General features: G+C 38.2%; 1 protein-coding gene across 5 annotated transcripts in view; it reads right to left on the bottom strand.

Annotated features, from left to right (window-relative positions):
- Positions 1 to 20,719, bottom strand: part of LOC103146228 (ankyrin repeat and sterile alpha motif domain-containing protein 1B) — a 113,833-nt gene that overhangs the window by 59,459 nt on the left and 33,655 nt on the right. For 4 of the 5 annotated variants that reach the window (XM_007564054.2, XM_007564057.2, XM_007564056.2 and 1 more), the window contains 2 exons: positions 18,566 to 18,702; positions 5,899 to 6,085 (listed from right to left, as the gene is read on the bottom strand). In XM_007564054.2, the coding sequence (XP_007564116.1) occupies positions 5,899 to 6,085; positions 18,566 to 18,702 (324 nt within the window). Of the gene's footprint in view, positions 1 to 4,019; positions 4,098 to 5,898; positions 6,086 to 18,565; positions 18,703 to 20,719 lie in introns of those variants that run through there. The other variant, XM_016677368.1, reaches the window with a different exon arrangement.

Below are 20,719 nucleotides of genomic sequence, written 5' to 3'. Positions count from 1 at the left end.
CAATGAATCAATTCCAAACAAATGGGTTATTTTGTTCATCTGCGTCACAGTAAAATGTTAAACCATGTAAGGCTTTCCCTGACTTTATTCTTTTTTCTGTGTGACCAACAGCAGGATGACTTTCACAGTACATTTCTCCACATTCTTTCCATTTAGTTATTCTGAACAGAGTCTGGCTGTCGGCGTGAGCTTCTTTTGTGTTCACCATGACTCATCATCATGTTGGGTCTTCCTTTTAAAAGCTAAACCAGAAAAGACTGAATGGGAAATTACACAATGATGCATAGACTGGACCAGGTGTATTGACAAGTGTGCAAATACAGCACTCAGGGAAGCTTGAATTCAGTGCAAAAGATCGTGGACAAATCTCTACAGAGACTGAAACATGCTGAAAATTTCACTGTATTTAAATAAATATCCAAATTAGTGTGTTTTTATCTCATGCTACACTATGCAGATACTCCATCCACACCGGTAAAGATGCTCTCACATTTATATGCAACGGCTGGTGCAGCAGGGGGGTTTGACTGACTTTCAGATTTATTCAGCTAATGATTATTTCATCGCGTTTGGACTCTCAAACTGTAAGGAGCATTACACTCTCGGGCCAAGATGGTGAGGTAATCATAAAGGATAGAAAAAGAACTAAAAGACCAATGTTTGACTTTAACACAAACTTCGAATGAGGTAGGATTACTTAAACTATAAATCAGTGTCAATATCCACAGTAAAACAATTTTACGTTTAGAATGACTGCACAGAAATCCTGAACCTGCCCTGTTGGTGCAGCTGCATCATGTGTCAGCTGAATCAGGTCAAGCACAAAGAAGGTGTGCTCCAGACCTTACTAATCATTAATTACAACATCAGGTTAATTAGAGTTAAATTACAGAGTTCGGAACTCACCAAAGGTAAATGCTTTCAATTTATGACTCAGATGTAAAGTCCTGCTGAGTCTTGTTCCTCTTCTAATGAGAACATTACAGCTCAAGGATTTGTTGGGGTATTTGTAGGCGTGTCTTACAAAATAAAAGAATGTTTTTAAAGTTATGCATCAAGTTATGTTGTGCAGGTGATATTTGATTCGTGTTTGATTCCAACTTCATCAGTTTAATGAGTTTAAGGTGGATTATCTGTATAAAACAAGCACTGTCCATTGTTTAGGTACTAAAAGCTCATTAATTGATCAAGATCATTGATAGGTTTTGTCCCGGTTGGGCTGTTTGCACTGTAAGGTGAGTGAGTACCTGTGATGTAGGAATGCTTAGCTCTGAACAAAAGAGAAAAATGGACACATAATAATCAGACTTGCTCGATGATGAACATTGGCAACAACAAATAACTGGCTAAAACTATAAAATTAGGGTTAATTCTAAGAAAAAGTATTTTATTTCTTCTTCCTGGTGGCAATAGTCCTCTTCGATAATATTTTATGTAATAATGTTCTGATAAGCACACAACAAATATTAATTATTTCATTGAAAATAACTGAATGAATGAATTAAACCTTAAAGGAGTGTAAAGGAGTTTAAACATCATTTAAACTCCTTTACACTTAAAAACAGAGACCTACTGTTAGTTTAATAGGAAGGTGGAAAAGACAATCTTCGGATGACTCAATTGATTAAATTTAAAAACTATCATTTGCAACTGTATATCTTTAAAGTGGAAAGCTGCAGCAGCAAAAACAAAAAATCAGACAAATAAAACATGAGCTTACGAGAAGCTATGACGTTTTCAGCAACTAAAGCGTTTCCAGATAAACAAACTGACACCTGCAGGTTAGTGCATGTTTGTTACCGACTTATTGAAGGGGGGTTCTGCATAATTCATGGACTGCAACTGCTTCTGCATAAACACTGCACTGCATTCGGTACTCTGTCTGTGGCTGGGATTGCATAAAGCTGAGTTATGTAGCAAAACAGCAGCCCTGGTGATAGATTGGGTTATAAATAGGGGTACTTTTTGTCCAGCAGCCTACGCAGGTGGCTGACACCAGCAAAATCTGCTGCAGGGCTGGAGAGGGGGGGGGGGCTCATTGTGTATATTGTTAGCTTAGCATCAGAGAACGGCTTATGTCTTTTAAGGAAGAAAATTAGAGGAGATACAGATGTGAAGGCAAGGAAGGAAGCACCTTATATGGTGTGCAGAATAACAAAAGTGATTCCTCACTTCCTTGTCCTCGTTTTTTAATTCTCACATTACATCCCCCTCCCCTCCCTGCAACACAAGATTCCCATTCTCCATCACCCACTTGCTTTCTTCACTGGCATCCTTTGAATCCCGAGACTGTCTTCTGTACCCACATGCATGTAATGCTGCTCTGTTCGGTCCGTCTACGTCTCTTTTCTCCCAGTTAGCCTCTAGTTACCATGGTTACCCCACAATGAGCCTTACACGGCTAATAAGTGGAGAGCGCAGGAGGGATGAGCAGAGCGGCAGAAGAAAACGGAGAAGGAGGAGGTGGTGGGGAATTGTGAAAAACTTAAATGGAAAAAATAGATAGGTGCCAATCTATTCCTGGTGCAGGAAGTTTAGACAGTGAACTAGAGAGAGAGGAAAAGAGAGAAAGAGGTGGGGAGAAGAAATGCCCAACATAAGATTGAGTGCTACACAGTCACATTTTTATATCAGGACAAGTATTTGGAAGTTGTTGAGCTTCTTTGTTTGTTTTTTAACATTAGAAAAAGGCACGTATATTGACAAAACTCTGACTTTGTTGTCTTTTTCTAACAATTTTATATCAAAAACAAATTACCGTTGTTGTCGGGGCTAAACTAATTCTATATTTAGGTTTGTTAGACATTTGTTTTAAACCTCTAATTATTAAGTTGATTTTTTTGATATGGGAGATGAGGTTCTTGGCCCAGGGCGCCATTCTGTTTTGGGTCTGTAACAAAATAATAAAAGGAAATTATGTTCGATTGCGTATTTGCATGCACTGTTAATGATCTTCCTGTGTTTTACACAAAATAGGCACTCTAAGAAAATAATACGGTGGATTATGGATTTACTTGTGCAAAACCCTAAGGATAAATTAAAGAAGAAGTTCACAGAGTTTTATGGAATATGTGATATTTTGTCATTTACTTTAACTACTCCAGTTTCAACGTTTTCTCTCACCATTTATGGATTCACTATTCCATCATATCAAGGTATTCTTGTAAAGATCACAGCAACAACAGAGCTAGATTGGGGAATCCTCCTGCTTTTATATCTCTATGTTATTTTTGTTCTTTCAAAGAAAAACTATTGGCAAATTTATCCAAAATGACAAAGCTGTGTGGTGTCATTTGAACACCAACTTTCAACTTTGTTCCCAAACTCACTGGTTATTTTATTTTTCTCCTGCCAATGTTATTGAATTGAACAACACCCAGACAAAATCTGCTCACAAACCAAAATTATTAAATGTTGAACAAATCATGCAGTCCACATATCAGAGGGTATGTCTTATTTTCCATGCATTTTCTTTCAGCCATCTTGCTCTCCTACAATATTCCAATCACCTGTGCTGGACACGACCCGAAAGAATCCAAAATAACTAAGATGCTGCCGCTCTGATTCTCACAGAAAGTCCATATCATTACTTTGCTTTGCTCTTTCCATCATGGAAGGAAAGTCTGTTGGGAAGCTTCGATGTAAGCAGAGCCAGATTAGCATATTCATAAATCCCATTCACTGAATACAGAACAAAACACCAAAGACACATTAATGCTTTTACAGTTTACAAGGGATTAAGAGCTGCTCGAGTGGGACTTGGAGCGTAATTCTTTCTAATGTGTTCCAGTGGAAAACATAGGGAAGATGCTGAAAGTCAAAACGGGAAATGTTTGACTTTGAGCAACATTAGTTCCTCAGAAGAAATCATCATCAGGTCAAGGCGGACGTTTCAAGAGGGAAGCGACACGCTGTTACACCACTACTCCTGCAGCACTTCAGTGGGAATAAAAGCAGAAGATGTCTCAGTCAGTGTGTGTTTGCTGCACATGTGCGCGCTCGCACACACACACAAACACCTGTGGATTGATGGTGTGGTTTTTTTTGGGGGTTTTTTTCCATTTCAGGCTCCACACCGATCAAAGTCCAGCAGGGTTTCTGAACTGCAGCAGGATGAAACAAGCGCACACACACACACACACACACACACGCGCGCACGCATGCGCGTGCACACACACACGCTCTCTCTCTCCTGCTCCCACTCCTCTGTGCCTGGTAGTAGTGTGCATGTGTGCGTGTGCGTATATGAGGGACAGCTGGACTGAAAGCCAGGTGAGAGACGGAAGTACCAATGATTACGTCACTGGTTAATGAGTGTAACCAAGGCCACTGCTTCGCCATGACAACGAAGAGTCCCACTGCTATGGCAACACAAGCAGCTTGACAAGGAAATGACATTAATGACATGAAGGTCAGAAGTAAATCTGACAGAGAAGCAGCGGACAGAAAGAAAATCTCCTTGGTTTTATTATTTGCTTCTTTAATAAAGTGTCTGTGAGCAACTTAATCGTTAAACTGTTGGTGAAACCACCTCATTTCATTACCGCTTCTATTACATTTGCAGATGAAACTCTGAAACTCAGCAGGGGAGAACAAGCATCATTAGATGAAACCAACAACACTTCATCTGCTATGACAGTAAAAAGGACTCCCCACTGAACCAAAGTAACTTTTTCTGCTGTTGTTTTGAAACCTTGATTTTCAGATATGTAGTAACGTTTCCCTTTGGAGAGCGATGATCTTATCTAATCATCAGCTGCACAGATTTTTACAAACTGATTTACAAGAGCTACAGTCAAACAGGTGGCTGTTAATTTAAGAAAAAAATTACTGTAGCAAACAAAGTATAACGTGCAGCACACTGAACATTTTAAAACTTATTTTAGGCATCCAAAAATGTGACAATAATTTCTTGTAAAATTTGCACAGAGAGAATAAATATCTCTGTTCCAATTGAATTGTGACTTCTTGTATTTTTAAAACAGGACTTTCAAGCACAAGAAAGTACAATCAACTACTGTTGGACTATAACACATTATTAGCATAGCAGCTAGTGCTAGCTAGCATCAGTGAATGAGCTAATATTACACATATTAATTTAAGTTAGCTACTAATAGCTAAAGCTGAAGAGTGTCGACAGGAAAATGAGTCAAACTCATCTTAATGGCAGGGAGAACATGACGAAAGCATGATGTCATTTCAAAAGAAAATATTTAATTAACGTGTTTTCTTGAGATATGAAACCAATTTTTTCTCATATCTACAAAATTTTTGAATTTGAATGGTTGATTTTAATGAAAATACAAGGTAACTCAATTAAATAACGTTTACTTCTTAAGGTTAGATAAAACCAACTTGTGATAGCTTCTGAATGCAGTGAATAGTTTCTTTTTTAATTCAGGAACCAAATGATACCAATTTTCTATTAGTTTTTATAACTCTGAGAATAATCTCCAATGCTGCAGTCCTATCCAGTCTGAGTGGAAGATTTCTGCCTCCTCAGTCCATCTGAGGCCAACAGTCTTTGTCCAGAGATCTGACTTCTGCCTATAAGGTGTTTGTGTACCTCTTGGGTTTACCCTCCTCTGTGACAGGAGCAGAAATATGATTTCAATTCCTTGACACCAAGGGCAAAGGGAATAAGATCTCATTTGGTCCCTGGGGCAGAAGCGATTACCTTCTGTGCTCTCTCTGGCAACAAAGATGCAGCGAAAAAAGAACAGCTGCGACAAAAAAAAAAAAAAAATGTTTTTCACCCGTAAGGCCAAAAGTCATATAAACTTTTGAGCTAAAACCGCCTATAACTAAGTCAGCAGATGGATAAACGTACTGCATGTGCAGGTTTTAATGTTTTCTCTTCTCAAAACAGTGGGAATTTAGTTTAAAATAGGGCTGTACCTGTGAGCTGACAGTCGTCATTGGAGCCTGCAGAGTCCTCCTGGTTGGGGCTGAGCGGGGGGCTGGCAGGAGGGCTGGTGCTGAAGCTGGCGTAGCCCAGAGACGAGCTCACCTCACTGGGATCGCAGCTGTGGTTGACTGGCCTCTGGACATCCAGGGAGGAAGACAGGGACGTGCGCTGCTTGGGCTGAATGAAAAGGAACAACAAAGACCAGGTCTAGTGAGACGAAACAATACGTTACATATTAAAACTTAACTTCTTGCTGCTCTGAAAAAGTTAAACAGGAAACAAATATTTGCCTCCACCAAGACTAACCGCAGTATTTTGAGAAAAAGAGTAAATGATATCTGGGTGCATATACATAATTTTAGAGCAGAACTGGATGTTTTCTAACATGAGAATGATCCCAAACAGGGTTTCCCCCAGAAAAGTTGCTACGCCTGGTGTTCGGGGCGCTAGGTTAGTCATCCAGATGTCCGCCATGTTTCTGAGGTAAAACATGATTATAGTTGACAGGGAATTTGAAAATATCACTTGATAGTTATGTGTTATTGGAAGACTGGAAGATTAATACCTAAACACCAACTATAAAGTCTTTAAAAAAGGCAATCATTAAGAAAAACTCAAATAACTCCAATAAATTAACAATGCTAAGCCTGGTGGCCCGCCAGGCTTATAATACACTGAGGAAAACCCTGCCAGACAAATATCAACATGCTCAACAGGAGGAAAAGCAACAAAAAGGACGTTGAGGAGTACAAAAACGATGTGATTCAGGAGCAACTTGCTTAAACTCTATATAAATGGAATCTGTATTTAGATCATTAGTCCTGTGTTGACATTAAGATGACTTTAATCTATTTTACTCATCTGCAAGACAAGCAGCAGTTCATTTTCAGTCGAGCAATACCAGCCGCCTTACGCAGTCCAGCCAAAGATAATAAAGTGGCCTAATTATCTCAAAGTTACCACAAACTGGTCCACCGGAGCCTCCAGGAAACGGCATGATGTAATCCCTCAAGATGTCACAGCTTACGGGTTTATCTTCTTGAAGGTTACTCCCGTGAATCTACCTCCAGTTTTGTGGACATGTTGTAGTTCTTAAAGCAGTGAGGCGAAACCGGCCGCCGGCAGTGGGAAAGGACTTCATTAACTTCCTTCAGCAGCTCTCTGAAAGCCATTTAACCATCGTACTTTGGTCGTAAACAGCTGAATTTCAATAGTCTAGTAGACTCAACAATGAAATTTTAATAACTGTTAGGTCAGGGGTGTCAAACTCCAGTCCTCAAGGGTCGCTGTCCTGAAACTTTTAGATGTGCCTCTGCTGCACCACACCTGAATAGAATAATTAGGTCATTAGCAAGGCTCTGGAGAACGTATCTACACAAGGAGGAGGTAATTAAGCCGTTTCATTACAGTGTTTTGTACCTGTGGCACATCTAAAAACTGCAGGACAGCGGCCCTTGAGGACTGGAGTTTGAAACCTGTGTGTTAGGTAATAAGAAGTATTTCTGGCATCAAACATCAGCTCAAGCAAACTTTCTGAAATGTAGATACTAAGATCTTTCATGCAAAATGTCTCCTCTCAAGTTAAAATGTTTGAGAATCTCAATATCTGTGCTTTATGACAAAGATGAAGAACAAGAGATGAAATGACTGAGAACAAGGAAGCAAAAATGCACTAACAGCTCAGATCTAATTTACATCAGCGAAAGCAGCAGCTCGGATGAAGACAAATGAAATTGGCATCTGGTAAACACGTCTTACATAATGAAGTATTTGCAGCTCCCAAGAACCTGCTGCTGTGCCTTAAAAAACAGCTCTTACAGTTAAAACCCTGCTGGCGCGTGTGCCACAAATCAATATGCTAAACCACCGCGGAAAAATAAAAACTCTGAAACGTTTAAAGACGGAAATGCAACAACCTTCACGAGACCTTCGGGGTCTCTTTTGTGACTCCAGGGATGAAAGAAAACGGAGACGGGAGGAGGAGAGGACGCTCTTCTACTAGAGCCGTTTAAAATAGGACTTTTAGTTGGACTGCAACTTAAAAACAAAAGCAGAGGATGACCCAGGGACAGTGATGAATCTGAAAAGAAGATACTGAAAGCTCTTCTGAGAGCTTTCAGTATCTTGAGACACTTGAGGAATTCATGGAGAACAGATAAAAAGATTGAGAAGAAGATGGTTTATAATGATTAGGGGGGAGAAGAAATGAAAAAGTGGAGTAATATCTTTAAGGAAACATTTTCTAGATTTATGGACAGCCTTATATTACAATCTATCTCACAGCCGAATGTTGTGTTCGACTGTTTGGGCTGGAATATTTGCTTTTCACGCTACCATAACTCGGTTTAACTGGCTATAAAATCTGAAATCACCGATAAGAAACAAAGCGTTTTCTTTCAACAGCTGAAAGTTGACTTTGTGATGGCAGTTTCCAGGTTAAGTCAAGGAATTGCTTTCCTAAAACAAATACAAGTATTAATAAAAAGGGGCTGCAGTTAAAAAAAAAGCAATTGGAGGCCTTCACGGGAAAGGATTATAAAAATCTTTGTGGAAGTGAAATCCTCACGGAGAGCTGCAGAAGGTGTTAATCGTTTTGAAAAAGAAGAAAACAGCAAAGAAAGATTCTGACAGGGGAAACATCCAGGTAGACCAAGGGAGACATCAAAGCATCAGGGCATGAAAAACATAGAAATAAGCCTGGAAAAGAAAAGAAATAAAAGCCAAACGAGCAGCGTGAAGAGTTGATGTTTGTGTAAGAAACCGGCTGAAGGAAAAATGTTTTATGAACCGTTAACTTCTAAGCAGAAGAAAAACACTCCAGTAGTAAAAGAGAAGGAGTCACAAACTGTAGCTGACAGAACCAAACAAATGAAGATTATTCCTTGTGCTGTACGATTAATTAAAGGCTTTACTCCCTGTAACTGTTTGTTTCCAGTTTAGTTGAACTTCTTTTTTTGTCTGCTTTGGTAACCGCACGCTGAAGGACGTGTCCTTGCTAAATTCAGACATGCCTCTAGCAGTGCTCCTTCAATCAGTCGGAGTTTAACTTTAACCTGTGTTGAACATCAGCCCAAAGTGAAATGGATTTTTCTCCCAATCAATGTTTGATTTCCCATCTTTGAAGAACAAACGAGGAACTGAGACAAACGTGAATGAAGAATTTAAAATGAAGCGAAAACACTGCATGTCCTTTTCCTTTAACAACATAAAGTCCACAGAGGAAAATCTTTGGCCTAAGTAATGTTTGGCCTGCGACTGACCACTAAAGACGACGCTTTGGCTTCTAGAAAGAATTACCAGGCGTCTAGTGTCCAGAAAATGCACAGATACAGACAAAAATATCTAATAATAATTAAAACATTGTTTTTCTTCAACAGAGATGTGCTGAAAAACTGGCTAGTAACTTGAGTTGCTGCCAGTCAGTTGTAAATAATCCTCTTTTAATCAAACAAAGTAAGCAAAGTGTTATCAGGTTGCACCAAACAACACTTATCTTATAATCTCTGCAACCTTCAGAGGAGACGGAGAAATTCAAAAACATGACCCACAAACAGCACAGAGCTGAAAATAATTGAACATTCACAACAACACCTCATCCTCCAATTCCAGTCTGTCATCTGCCATAAATCAAAACACTTAAAACGTAATACAGGAACACAGACAAATCAAAGACAGCTTGATGTTCCAGTACACAGCACATCAATAAACTCCACTTTTTTATTTTACAACTTTCTGTCCCTTTTGGAGAATAACACTCCTGCAGCAGCACCCAACGGGATGTTTAAAGGTCCAATGCATCAACTAGACAAGAGCCCAACAATGCAGAGAGGCATCAGGGAATAATGACAATGATATATGAGGCCAATGGGGAATCACCCTGAGTGGGCAGAGAGGAGGAGGATACACAAGCCTGCTGTCAAAAACAGGATTTTATTCCATTAATCTTTTATTGGACTTTACTCGGTTTACCAAAGGAAACACAGAAGCAGTGCCCTTTCAAAGGTATTCCCACCCTTTGAGCTTTGTCACATTTTGTTATGGTACAGCCACAAATATTGATATGTCATCTAATGCGACATATGAGAAGTAGAAAATTACTTAAGTTTGCTACAAACCAGGAGACAAGGAAGACGGTGTTCAAGTCAGATGAGTCAAAGTTGAACCTTTTGACTTTCAGGCAAAACTGTACATCACCTTGAAAGCACCATCCACATGGGGGACACACGGTGATGTCAGCATCATGCTGTGGGCGCTTTTCTTCAGTAGGTGAGGGGGAAGATTATTGGAAATGATGGCAACATTTAAACTTCAAAAACTAAATATTACCAAATGTTTTTGGTCTAGTTTCTGGCTCAAATATTGAAATAAGACAAAAGTAACTTGTCAATAACTTTTCAGCAACAAAGTTGCTTGTTTTAAGTAAATAATCTCTTAATATTGACAAGAAAGTGCTGGTTCCGCTGACAGATTATTTCATTCATAACATCAGAAAAATGTCTTGTTATAAGTGAAATAATAAAGTGAAGTAAAAAATATAAGTTTTCATCAATATTAAGGAACTTTTGACTTAAAACAAGCTTCGATATCTTGTTGAAAAGATGCTTATGAGTTAGTTTTGTCTTATTTCAAGGAGTAGGATATTTGAACTAGAAACTATACCAAAAATACTGAGTAAAATTTTGTGTTTTTGCAGTGTATTGGAGTAAAAGCAAGAAGAAAACATGTTAGATGCCAAAAAGGGCAAAAAAACAAACAAAACAAAATTCGCCTTCAGAAGGATAATAACCACAAACTAACAACCAGAGATAAACAGGACCGGATTAGATCATACTGATGTGCAAGAATGGCCTAGTTGAAGTCCAGACTCAGTTTGCACTTATGCCGCATCAGGTTTCCAAAGTACAGTTATGTCTATCGCAAAAAAAACTCCAGTAGAATAAATGAAAGCTTGTGGTTGGAACGTCACAAAATGTGAAGCTGAAGGTTTACAAATAATATTTATATCACAAAGCTCCACGACATCTGAAGAATTAATGATCAGATGCAAATGAAGAGTTATTAGAAAAGAAATTAATTGATCTCTAATTCACTCCGTGATGTTTACTTTGAAATCAAAACATCATCCAACCTGGTGACTCGGCTGCCGTTTCAGCAGGAGCTCAGCACTCCGGGGTTTTTCCTCCGAGATGTTTAACGAGTTCAATTGCAACTTCAACTTCTCTTTACTGCAGCACTCATCAGCCTTGACTGTGCACTTGGCCTCTACGTCTTCTTTCTGGACTCGAGCTTATTAAACTACACATGTATACGCCAGAAAACACGTCGGCGCTCCGGATAAAGCCTGGCATTAACAATGCAAACGGGCAGCGGGCTAATGAACATGCCACGGCCGATTGGAAGGGGATTAATGAGCTTAGACACAGATGCAGAGGCAGAACACACACAGACACACACAGATCAGGCTCAGAAGAAACCGTCTTCCTCAGCTGGAGCAGCGTCCGCTGGGGGACGCTGCTCCAGCGGACGTCTTTCTAATGAGTCTGGGTGCTAATAAATGACACACACCTTCAAAATCTCAATTAACACCGACTTGAAAAAGCTTGAGGAAAAACGAAGCAAAGCAACTGTTGCTGACGTATGAAGAATGTAATTATTGGCATAAAATTACGCTGATCACTGGTTCAGACATTTGCAGAGACATGATTTATCTTGCAGCTCTAAAAGACACTTTTACTTTAAATCAGTGCTGTTGCAATTACTTCCCCTTTGATGCCAGCTGTAAAACAACACGAGTCCGAGACTGAAAGGTAATTATGTTCTTGGTTTGGCTGTAATTGATATTTTTAGATGACGGGGCAACTTCCCGACTGATTATATTAAAATTAATTAGGCTGAATATGAATTGTTATTCATGTCTTTTGTTGTCAGGTTGCATGTTTTCTGTCTGTATCCTTAATTTCTGTTCTGACACAACCACAAAAAATGTCAGGATGTTTAAGTTTCATTTTGCTGTGTTGATTGATATTGCCTCATATGTCCACTTGATATATTCTCACCTCCCAACTAATCATAAAACATTGAGCCGTGATACAAAAATGTTCCCTTAGTTTTTCACCAACGTTATTAATTCAGTTACCAATGATAAATTTAACCTTAATACAACCAGATTTTTCTTCTGGTTTGGACAGAGAAATCAGTTCATTTAGTTCAGAACAGTTTGTGATGTTTTTACATAAATCCACTTTGTAAATTCCCCCATTCTGATTAAAAATAGCTTTGAATCACTCATGAAAACTAGTCTCTGAAAACCCAAGTCATTCATTATGACTGCGGGAAACAAGGTGGTGTGTTTTGGTCTCATTTGGTCCAGTAATCCCAGTCACTGTGTTCCCGTTTTTGGCTGCGTTCTGTATAAACCAGGTTGTTTTTTGCAGTAAAATACACATAAGAGCATTCCCATACCGCAGGATTTATACTTAAAATCAGAACAATTACGTCCCTTTTATAGATTTATTCATTTAAAAAAGAAATAAACTGTTTGGTATTTTAATTTTACAATGCCAGTAAAAACAATTCAGCTCCTTCTTTAACCTTTTTATTGCTTTTTCAAATCAATCAGCAACAACAAAATTAGGCTTTTCTGATAAGTTTACAGAAAACCTGAAACTGATTTTTACAAAAATAGTAATTGCATAAATATTCACTTCCTTTAAATCAATATCTTTGGCTAACATTACAGCACAGTGTGTGGATATCTCACTTTAAATGGGTAAATATTTATGCAATCAACTATTTTATGTTTTACTTTTTTACTTAATTGTGATTATTTTGTAGAAGTGTTTTTACTTGGACATTAAAGTTTGGTCCAAAAAGCCAAAAATAAAACGTGGTGAATACTTTTCACCACATTCAATGCTTGATCAATGCTCCGATCAAGCATTGAAACTGTTTTCCGTCCACATTTATGGCAGCAAATATTTCAAAATGCAGCGCAGAGGCAGGCTGAGGCTACCAAATCTCTGGGCTCAAAACTAATGATGTGTTTGAGCCCCCCTGATTTGTTGAAATCATCAAAATGCTACACGCAAATCCTTTAATACGGGTGGGAAATGCCAGAAAACAGCTCAGAAGTCGAACTCCCACTGGAGAGCTTTCAGCATTAGTCTGTTCAATTAGCTGCGTGCGACCCCAGCCTTTCCTCATGGGGGGCAAAGGCTGGCAAAGCAGATTGTTTTTAATTGTGCACACAAACACAAAAAAGGTCTCCTTATACCCACATGGAAAGTAATACTCCAAATAAATCAGAAAAACACACTGGAAGAAGGTTAAGTGAGAGAATGTCACTATATGAGTGGAGACTGGAATATTAAATCCACTCCTGAATGTGCTGAAACGTAGGGAAGTTTACATTTTAATAAATAATTAGGAGACACAAAGCAAACAGACTAGTAGACCCGTCCTCCATTCAGAGATTTTTAAAGGTCATGAGCTAACATCTCTGCAGACCCCACACATGCTGGACACATTCATGTCTGTGCTATTTATTTATATTTAATGTCTACACAATGTCTGCACACAATCTTAGACAATAAATGTGATTCTGTTTCAACTAATACAACCACAAAGTTTGTTTTATGGGCACTACTGGGATTTTAAACTGAGGACCAACACAAGTACAGTAGTAAAAGTAAAAGGTATTTTATATTTCACAAACACGAATCTTAACAGTGTGGAGCGCATTCAAATATTCCCAAATTTACTTAGATGACCCTAACGAGAAGTCACCAACTTGACATGTTTTTAGAAAGACGTATCTTAACTTAATGAAGTAAGTAACCGACATGTAACGTAGTCGGGTAAAGTTGAAATTTATGTGACTCCTGTGTTACCTGCAGTGGTTTGTGTTGGTATATCCTCTGCACAAATATCTTATCTTTGCCCCTCAGGATGGGTCTGTAGCTGTTGTGCCTTATCTCCACTCCACTGAAGTGTGTGCATCTCGGTATTCATGCATCAGAGGGGCTTATCCACTCTATCACACCGCCACTGGGTCTGCTCTTACGTGGCAATGCTTATGTAGCCACTTCCTTCTATAGTGTGCACTACAGACCGCAGCATAAATCTACAAGTAAGATTAAATACGCTTCTTCATTAAAGACACTCCCTCAAATGGTCTTAAATGGTGCTACAGCTACACTTTTGATTCATTCATCTCCCTCATAACCAGTCAGAATGTTATCTGCATTAGCAAACTCACTGAATGCTTTCATCTTTGACAATCAGCCAAATCTAAATAGTTAGCAGTTGTGCATTGCCTATTCCTTCTTTTGGGAGACAGAAGACACAATAAAAGTAGAATAAAAAGCATAAATAAGTAAAGAAATGTGTGTTTTAGATGCTAGTACTTCATGTCAGAACTGTTCATAAAGCTGATTTTCAATGTTATGATGAAAAACATTGAAATAAAGGCAACAACAACAAAAAAAAATGCCACTTTAGCTCGCCTCCTTTAAATATTTCCCGTATAAGTTTGCAAATCAGTGACTAAACGACATAATGATTATGTTTTCTAACCAAACCGGATTGTGAAGTTAACAAGTCCAGAGTTCCCTCCCACAAGCAGCACTTTACTTCAGGAAATTGCCAGGACAAAAAATATCTGTAGTCCTTACAGTGGGATCTGAGTCCAGAATTTAGCCCATCTAACTTACAATTACGTTTTATTCTAATTTTTTCAATCTATCCAGTCGTCTTCTACAACTTTCAAAGGTGTTTTGAAGATATTTGATAATCAAAGTTTTAAAAATTGTATTTTTAACCCAACAAAACGGGGGGGAGGTGGAGGAGGGAGAAAATAATGCTGCTACTTTTTGAAGATCAAGATTTTCACACATTAAAATGCAGATTGATTTTGGCATCTTACAAGACGATAGAGGACACGAGTTTCATCATGCGCTCCCTGTAATCAGAAACTGCATCATGAGCAAAAAAAAAAGGTGTTTCCCTTTCAAATGATTCACACAGCCAGTAAAGTAGGACACAGAGCCAGTGGGCATGAGGCTGATAACCCCATGATGCTGTGCAGTCATCTAAGGCCCTCCGCTCTTTCTGCGCCTTTCAACTCAGCGTCTCGCTTTCAGGCGGGCTCAGAGTGTGAGCCTTTGGAGATCTAACAAGTCCAGCTGACAGTTTGGACAGGAGGCAAAGGATAAAGACATAAAAGTGAGCAAAACATGAAGAATCTGGACCGCAGCAACACAGCCTGTGTGATCATGTTTGCTTTTAAAGTCGGTGGCTGGTGTTCTCTCAATTTTGCTCTCAGTCTTAAAATACAACCACAGCTTTTAGTGAGAACCGAATGATACATCCTGCATTATATGACAATTTAAGTCTGATTATGAGTAAATAATTGAATCAAATCGTCATTAAAAAGTCATCCTGTTTAGAAGCTGCTATGAAATCTGGATTTTTACTGACGGTCTTACAGCACCTTATCAATATTTATATGTTAAAGCCAGAAAGCCGGATGCTACTACACCACATTCAATGCATCCAAATAAATACAGAAGCTCTTGTTTTCTTATCTGTGAGTCGCGTTTGCTGAAACCGAAGAGGAGAAATTGCCAGCGGGAGCACTAAAACCAGATGAAATGAATTCTCGAGTATTAATTATGAGCTATAAAACTGTTCTGTGGTGCTGCTTGATTATGCACACTTCAAGCCGAACAGCGGCCTGCTGGGCACGGCGTGTGATCCCTCTGCACACATTAGTTCACATGCCAAAGTTCGGTCCAGGTGGGAGAACAACAGACGAGAGGAGAAGGTGGAGCTTATTGGGAAATTTAAACGATTTGCTCAAGATGAGGGAAGTGGTTTATTTTAACAGCCTCCTTCATGTCAATGTTGCATCACAAACCTAAAAATTCCTCTTGGGAATAATTGAGTGCAACAATTTTAGGTGTAATTTTACCATAATTCCACTTATAAGTCGTCTTAATTGACTGATCTGCAAATATTAGGGGCAACATTTCACATTTGTCCCACAACTAGTTCACATGTACTCAAGAGAAGGAGCAATGAAAAAAAAAGAAAGAAAATTCCTCTTTAGCATCGCTAAAGAGGAATTATAGATGGTATATTAACAGGAGAGATGCACCGATTCACTGTTTCTCTTCCGATATCGATACTGAAATCTGAGGTTTAACATCGGCCGTTACCGATCCAATTCTTAAAAACACCGCTGAATTGTCTTAAAGCATTTCTTTTTCAAACAGAAAAAAAATGTACCAAATTAGAAATTTATTTGGTAAGTCAAATAAATTAAACTTAAACTTTAAAGTTTGGTCAAACATTTACAAACAACTTTATATTGTTTAGTCAGCGCAACTAGGATAAATAATAAGGAAACTGAATCTGACAAAAACAATGTAAAAAAAAAAAAAAACTGCAACAAATCTTATTTTACATGCTTCAGAAAGTTAAATTAAGAATTAAAAATATAATGTAAAGCAAATAAAACAGAATTAAACTGAATAGATCTGATCTTATGGATTGGGTGCATAATAATCTATCATCAATATATTCGTTTCCTGATCTAGAATGTTCTTAAAAATCAGGACTGATACGGATATTGATATCAGATCGGTGCATCTCTAGTGGACATACAAACTGCTGTTTCTTAAATATGGCAGAGTAAATTATGTGAGGGGGGAAATGTGGCTTTTTGAGGTAAGAAGCAACTCAAATTGAGGTACAGCTTAAAAAATAAGTGACTTCATTAATAATTAAAACCATCATCGTTTCTGCATCAATCTCTTGCAGCTCATTAAAGTTTATTTATCAGGATCCATTGTTTAACAGTCTGATTATGACTCCCTGCAGTGAACAGGGAGTAGAGTTGGACTTTTATTTTTTTGCATTATGTCACATCATCCTCTCAGTGAGAAAACAACTGCCTTTAATTATCAAGGTGTGAAACATCCGTGAAGCTCCTCGGTATATGATGATACTATCAACTCCGAGTCAGGAGTGAGAGGAATAAATTTAGCTGGAGTCACTAATGAGGCCGACTTGTTGCATTTAAATTGCTGAGTTTGAAATGAGTTATTCATGATCGGAAACAACTCGGCAATCTACTCTGCAGTCGCGCGAGCCTAATAAAGCAGCAGCAGTGATATTCTTGTGCTATGAAACGTAAACATTTTGGGAGATTTTCGAAATTTTCCAAGCAGGTAATTTTAAAACATTTTTCTGATTTTAAAAAAAAAAGGCTTTTGGAGCTGCATATCTCTGGAACGGAAACCAAATTATTATCACATATGGATGATTATGAGACACAAATAAGTGTAGATAAACTTATAAAGACTGAAAACATGACAGACAACAGTTTTATTGTGACTAGTAAAACACTGATTTACTATGTGTAGAAAAGTGAGACTGCCAGCTACTTCCTTTCACTAATTGCATGATTTACAAAACAACTGCATAGTTAAGAATGTTGGTCAGAATTGGAGTAAATGTTATGATGCCAACCTGAACGAAGCCACAAGTTTCTTTTTTTTTCCCCCCCAAATGAAATTCTTCTAAAAACTGTGACAGTACCGGGCTCACCTGAGTGTGCTTTTAAAACCTTGGTAGGGTGCTTGTTTGTTAGGTCTAAAATTACTGATCTTAGACAACATTAGTTTTTATCTCCTCTTCCTTACTACAGAACAATCCAAGAAATAATTTATTTACTTAAATAGCAGAAGCTATGTTTTGATGAGTTCGATGTCCTGTAGGCATTTTGTCTTTCAGGGGATGTTATCCAATCTTGCATTTGCTTTTTTTCAGTCTCAAGCTACTAGTCCAAAGATAACAAAAGGAAATGGGAACAAATGATTATATGTCCTATAAAATGTGACCCTTTCAGATGGAGATGAAAGCCTAAGGATGGGCTTACAGGAAATGAGAAACAAGAAACTAAATCTATAAAATCCACAGAGATTAATATTTCACAAGGACAGTAATTGACTCTGCAAAAAACTTAATATTTGATCAAAACAAAGTCTGAGAAATGAAAATAATACATTTATCCAAGTAGTAAAAAAAACAAAAAAAAAACATGCATCAATTATTAGATTTATATTCCAGATGCCGGGTATTTTCTGCTGAAATCTCCCAAACAAAATAAAACAGAAACATAAATAGTATATATTTTAATCTAAATTCATGCACAGCTGTTAAATGGGTTTGTCTAACTGCATTAGGTTCACATCGTGCTTCTCAGATGATGTTACGCATGCTTGTATCATTCACATCCGCTTCTTTAAGACTCACGTTAAGCAGCCAGATGTTCGTTCATAATTGCAGATGTTTCACGGTAAGTTAGAACTGAAGCAACTTTTGTTTGTTTTTTGCTTTTATCAAATATCTGACAAACATATTTAACACTTTGGTTCTGACGTTTAATACGCACAGATATAATATTTCAGATTTCTACAAGTGATACTGAACTACATGAAGATGGAAAAATATATCATTTTTCTGCGTGTGTGCGTGTGTGTGTGTGTGTGTGTGTGTGCGTGTGTGTAAGTTGCTTGTGGGAGGATGCAGGGATGCTCAATAATGCATCAAGCGACCTATAACGCATTCATTAGTGTGTGAGCGCTCATTCACCTGTGGGCGGATGACTCTCTCGATGTTCTTCAGGGCCGTGTCAGGGGAAGGGGGTGAGCAGTCCGGTGTGGGGCCCGTTGAGCAGTTGTCATGGTTACCGTGCTCCTCCTCGCTCACGGCTGCATGGGACGGGTGACCTTGGACCAAAAGAACGAGTCAAAGGCAGGTACAGAGACAAAGCAAAGATTTGTTTGTTTTTTTCTCTCTCTCTCAATTATACTGTCCTAAATTATTGCTCTGTAGTCGATGTCTATAATTTGAACTGAGACTTTAATTCAGGAAGGTCGGCTTAATGCCCACGTGTGTTAACGTTATTTAGCTGCGAGATACAAGATACGGGTTGCCTGTGGTGGAAACATTTAGGAGAAATGCCACTGTATTCCAGTGTTTTACTGATGATAATCAGATCTATTTATCTATATGGAGAAAAGCAAATGAGTAGGAGAAAATTACTGCATCGTATTAACAATAACAAATCATAAATGAACCTTAATTTTCTTCCTCTTAGAAATCAAACATACAATTTGAAGCGTCGGGTGCGTTTTTGACACGAGTATTGCATTTGGTGTGAATTAGTATTTTATTACTAATTTTAATAAAATAAACACTTATGCTTAAGATTGATTTAATGTTCATTGTTTTAATTTTGTAACATATTTATTCTCTCTTTGAAAGTGCTAAAAAATAAAGTTAATATATACATTTTTCAAAAATTAAAGACAAAATTAGACCACTCTACATCAAGTTTGAGAACTCTTAAACTTGATAAAGAGTGCAAAGATTATTTTCTCTACACCTTCAAAGATGAGAGGTGTTAATTATTTGATACTGAAGGAATTGAAAACTAAATATTGCACATGTGAAGTTTAGTTTGCATTATTCATAAAACAGTTGTTTCTGCTCTGTATGTATCAGTTCTGAATAAGAGTAAGAGTGAAGCTGAACCAGTTGCGTTGGCAAAGCAGAGCTGTGCTGTGCGGACCGGGTCGGAACAGAAAATCGAGGAGTTCAGTTCTACACTTAAGGCGCTTTCGCACGGAACGGAACGGTTGTGTTCGCATTACAGCTTGCGACCGGTGTTACAGATCAACTGGTGGCTAAATCAACTGATGGTGGCAGCTGGAAAAGACTGATGTTTCTGTGGGCGTGGCTTTTTAAGACCCCTTTACCGAACCAGGAAGTAAACAATGCAATAAGCTTAAAGAACTACAAATCTTTGCAAAAATACTATCAGATTCGTAAAAAGAACCACTAAGATCTCGGGAATAACTAATTAGAAAGACTTTATTGGTCTAATATGGTATGTTGCCTTTTTTTTTAAAGTTCATCTGCAAAACCATCAAAACGTGTAAATTATGCAGAACTTGTCCTGACTTGTGTGTTGCTTCAGAGGTTGAAACTCGTCAAAGGAAGATCGAAATAGATCTCGATGTGGTATGAGCAGATCTCAAAGCAAAGACTATTCCCTGAAAGCCGACAAAAATGTTGAAGAGCCTTGGGATTAAAAATGAAATGTTTAAAAAGATCGACTGGCTGTGTAATTTTTCCACATATTCCTCATATTGTGATATTTCAAATAGGTATCCACAGAAACTACAGTGAAATCTTTTTAACTGTTTCTGAAATGTTACACTTTATTTCCTGTCATTGATTGTCATCTAACGGACACCCCGCGCTTTAAGAACCAGGCCTGGATTAATTGGTGGCACTTTCAGAATCTCAGTTCGAGTGAAGATTTTAACCTGTTTCTGATGTAAAAGTATATAAGACAATTGTTTTTTCAGTGATGTCTCATATGGTTGAGAAATACGGTCATTTGATGAAAAGAATAAAGACGAGAAAAAATATCAACAATAAGGAAGAAATGACACTGCCACATAGCTCTGCGGTAGCCATGTCTTCTGTAAATGAGCTAGGAAATAAAGTGCAACATTACAGAAACAGTAGTGGGGGGGGGGGTCTTAAAAAGCCACGCCCACAGAAACATCAGTCTTCTCCAGCTGCCACCACCAGTTGATTTAGCCACCAGTTGATCTATAACACCGGTCGCAAGTTGTAATGCGAACACAACCGTTCCGTACCGTTCCGTTCCGTGCGAAAGCGCCTTTAGCGTCTTGCATACTTCCACCCACTACACCAGCAATCACAGGCATG

The sequence above is a fragment of the Poecilia formosa genome, unplaced genomic scaffold (assembly GCF_000485575.1).
Source record: "Poecilia formosa unplaced genomic scaffold, Poecilia_formosa-5.1.2 Scaffold154, whole genome shotgun sequence".
Classification (NCBI taxonomy): Eukaryota; Metazoa; Chordata; class Actinopteri; order Cyprinodontiformes; family Poeciliidae; genus Poecilia; species Poecilia formosa.
Note: the sequence above shows the minus strand (reverse complement) of the source record. Positions and strands in the feature narration are given on the sequence as shown.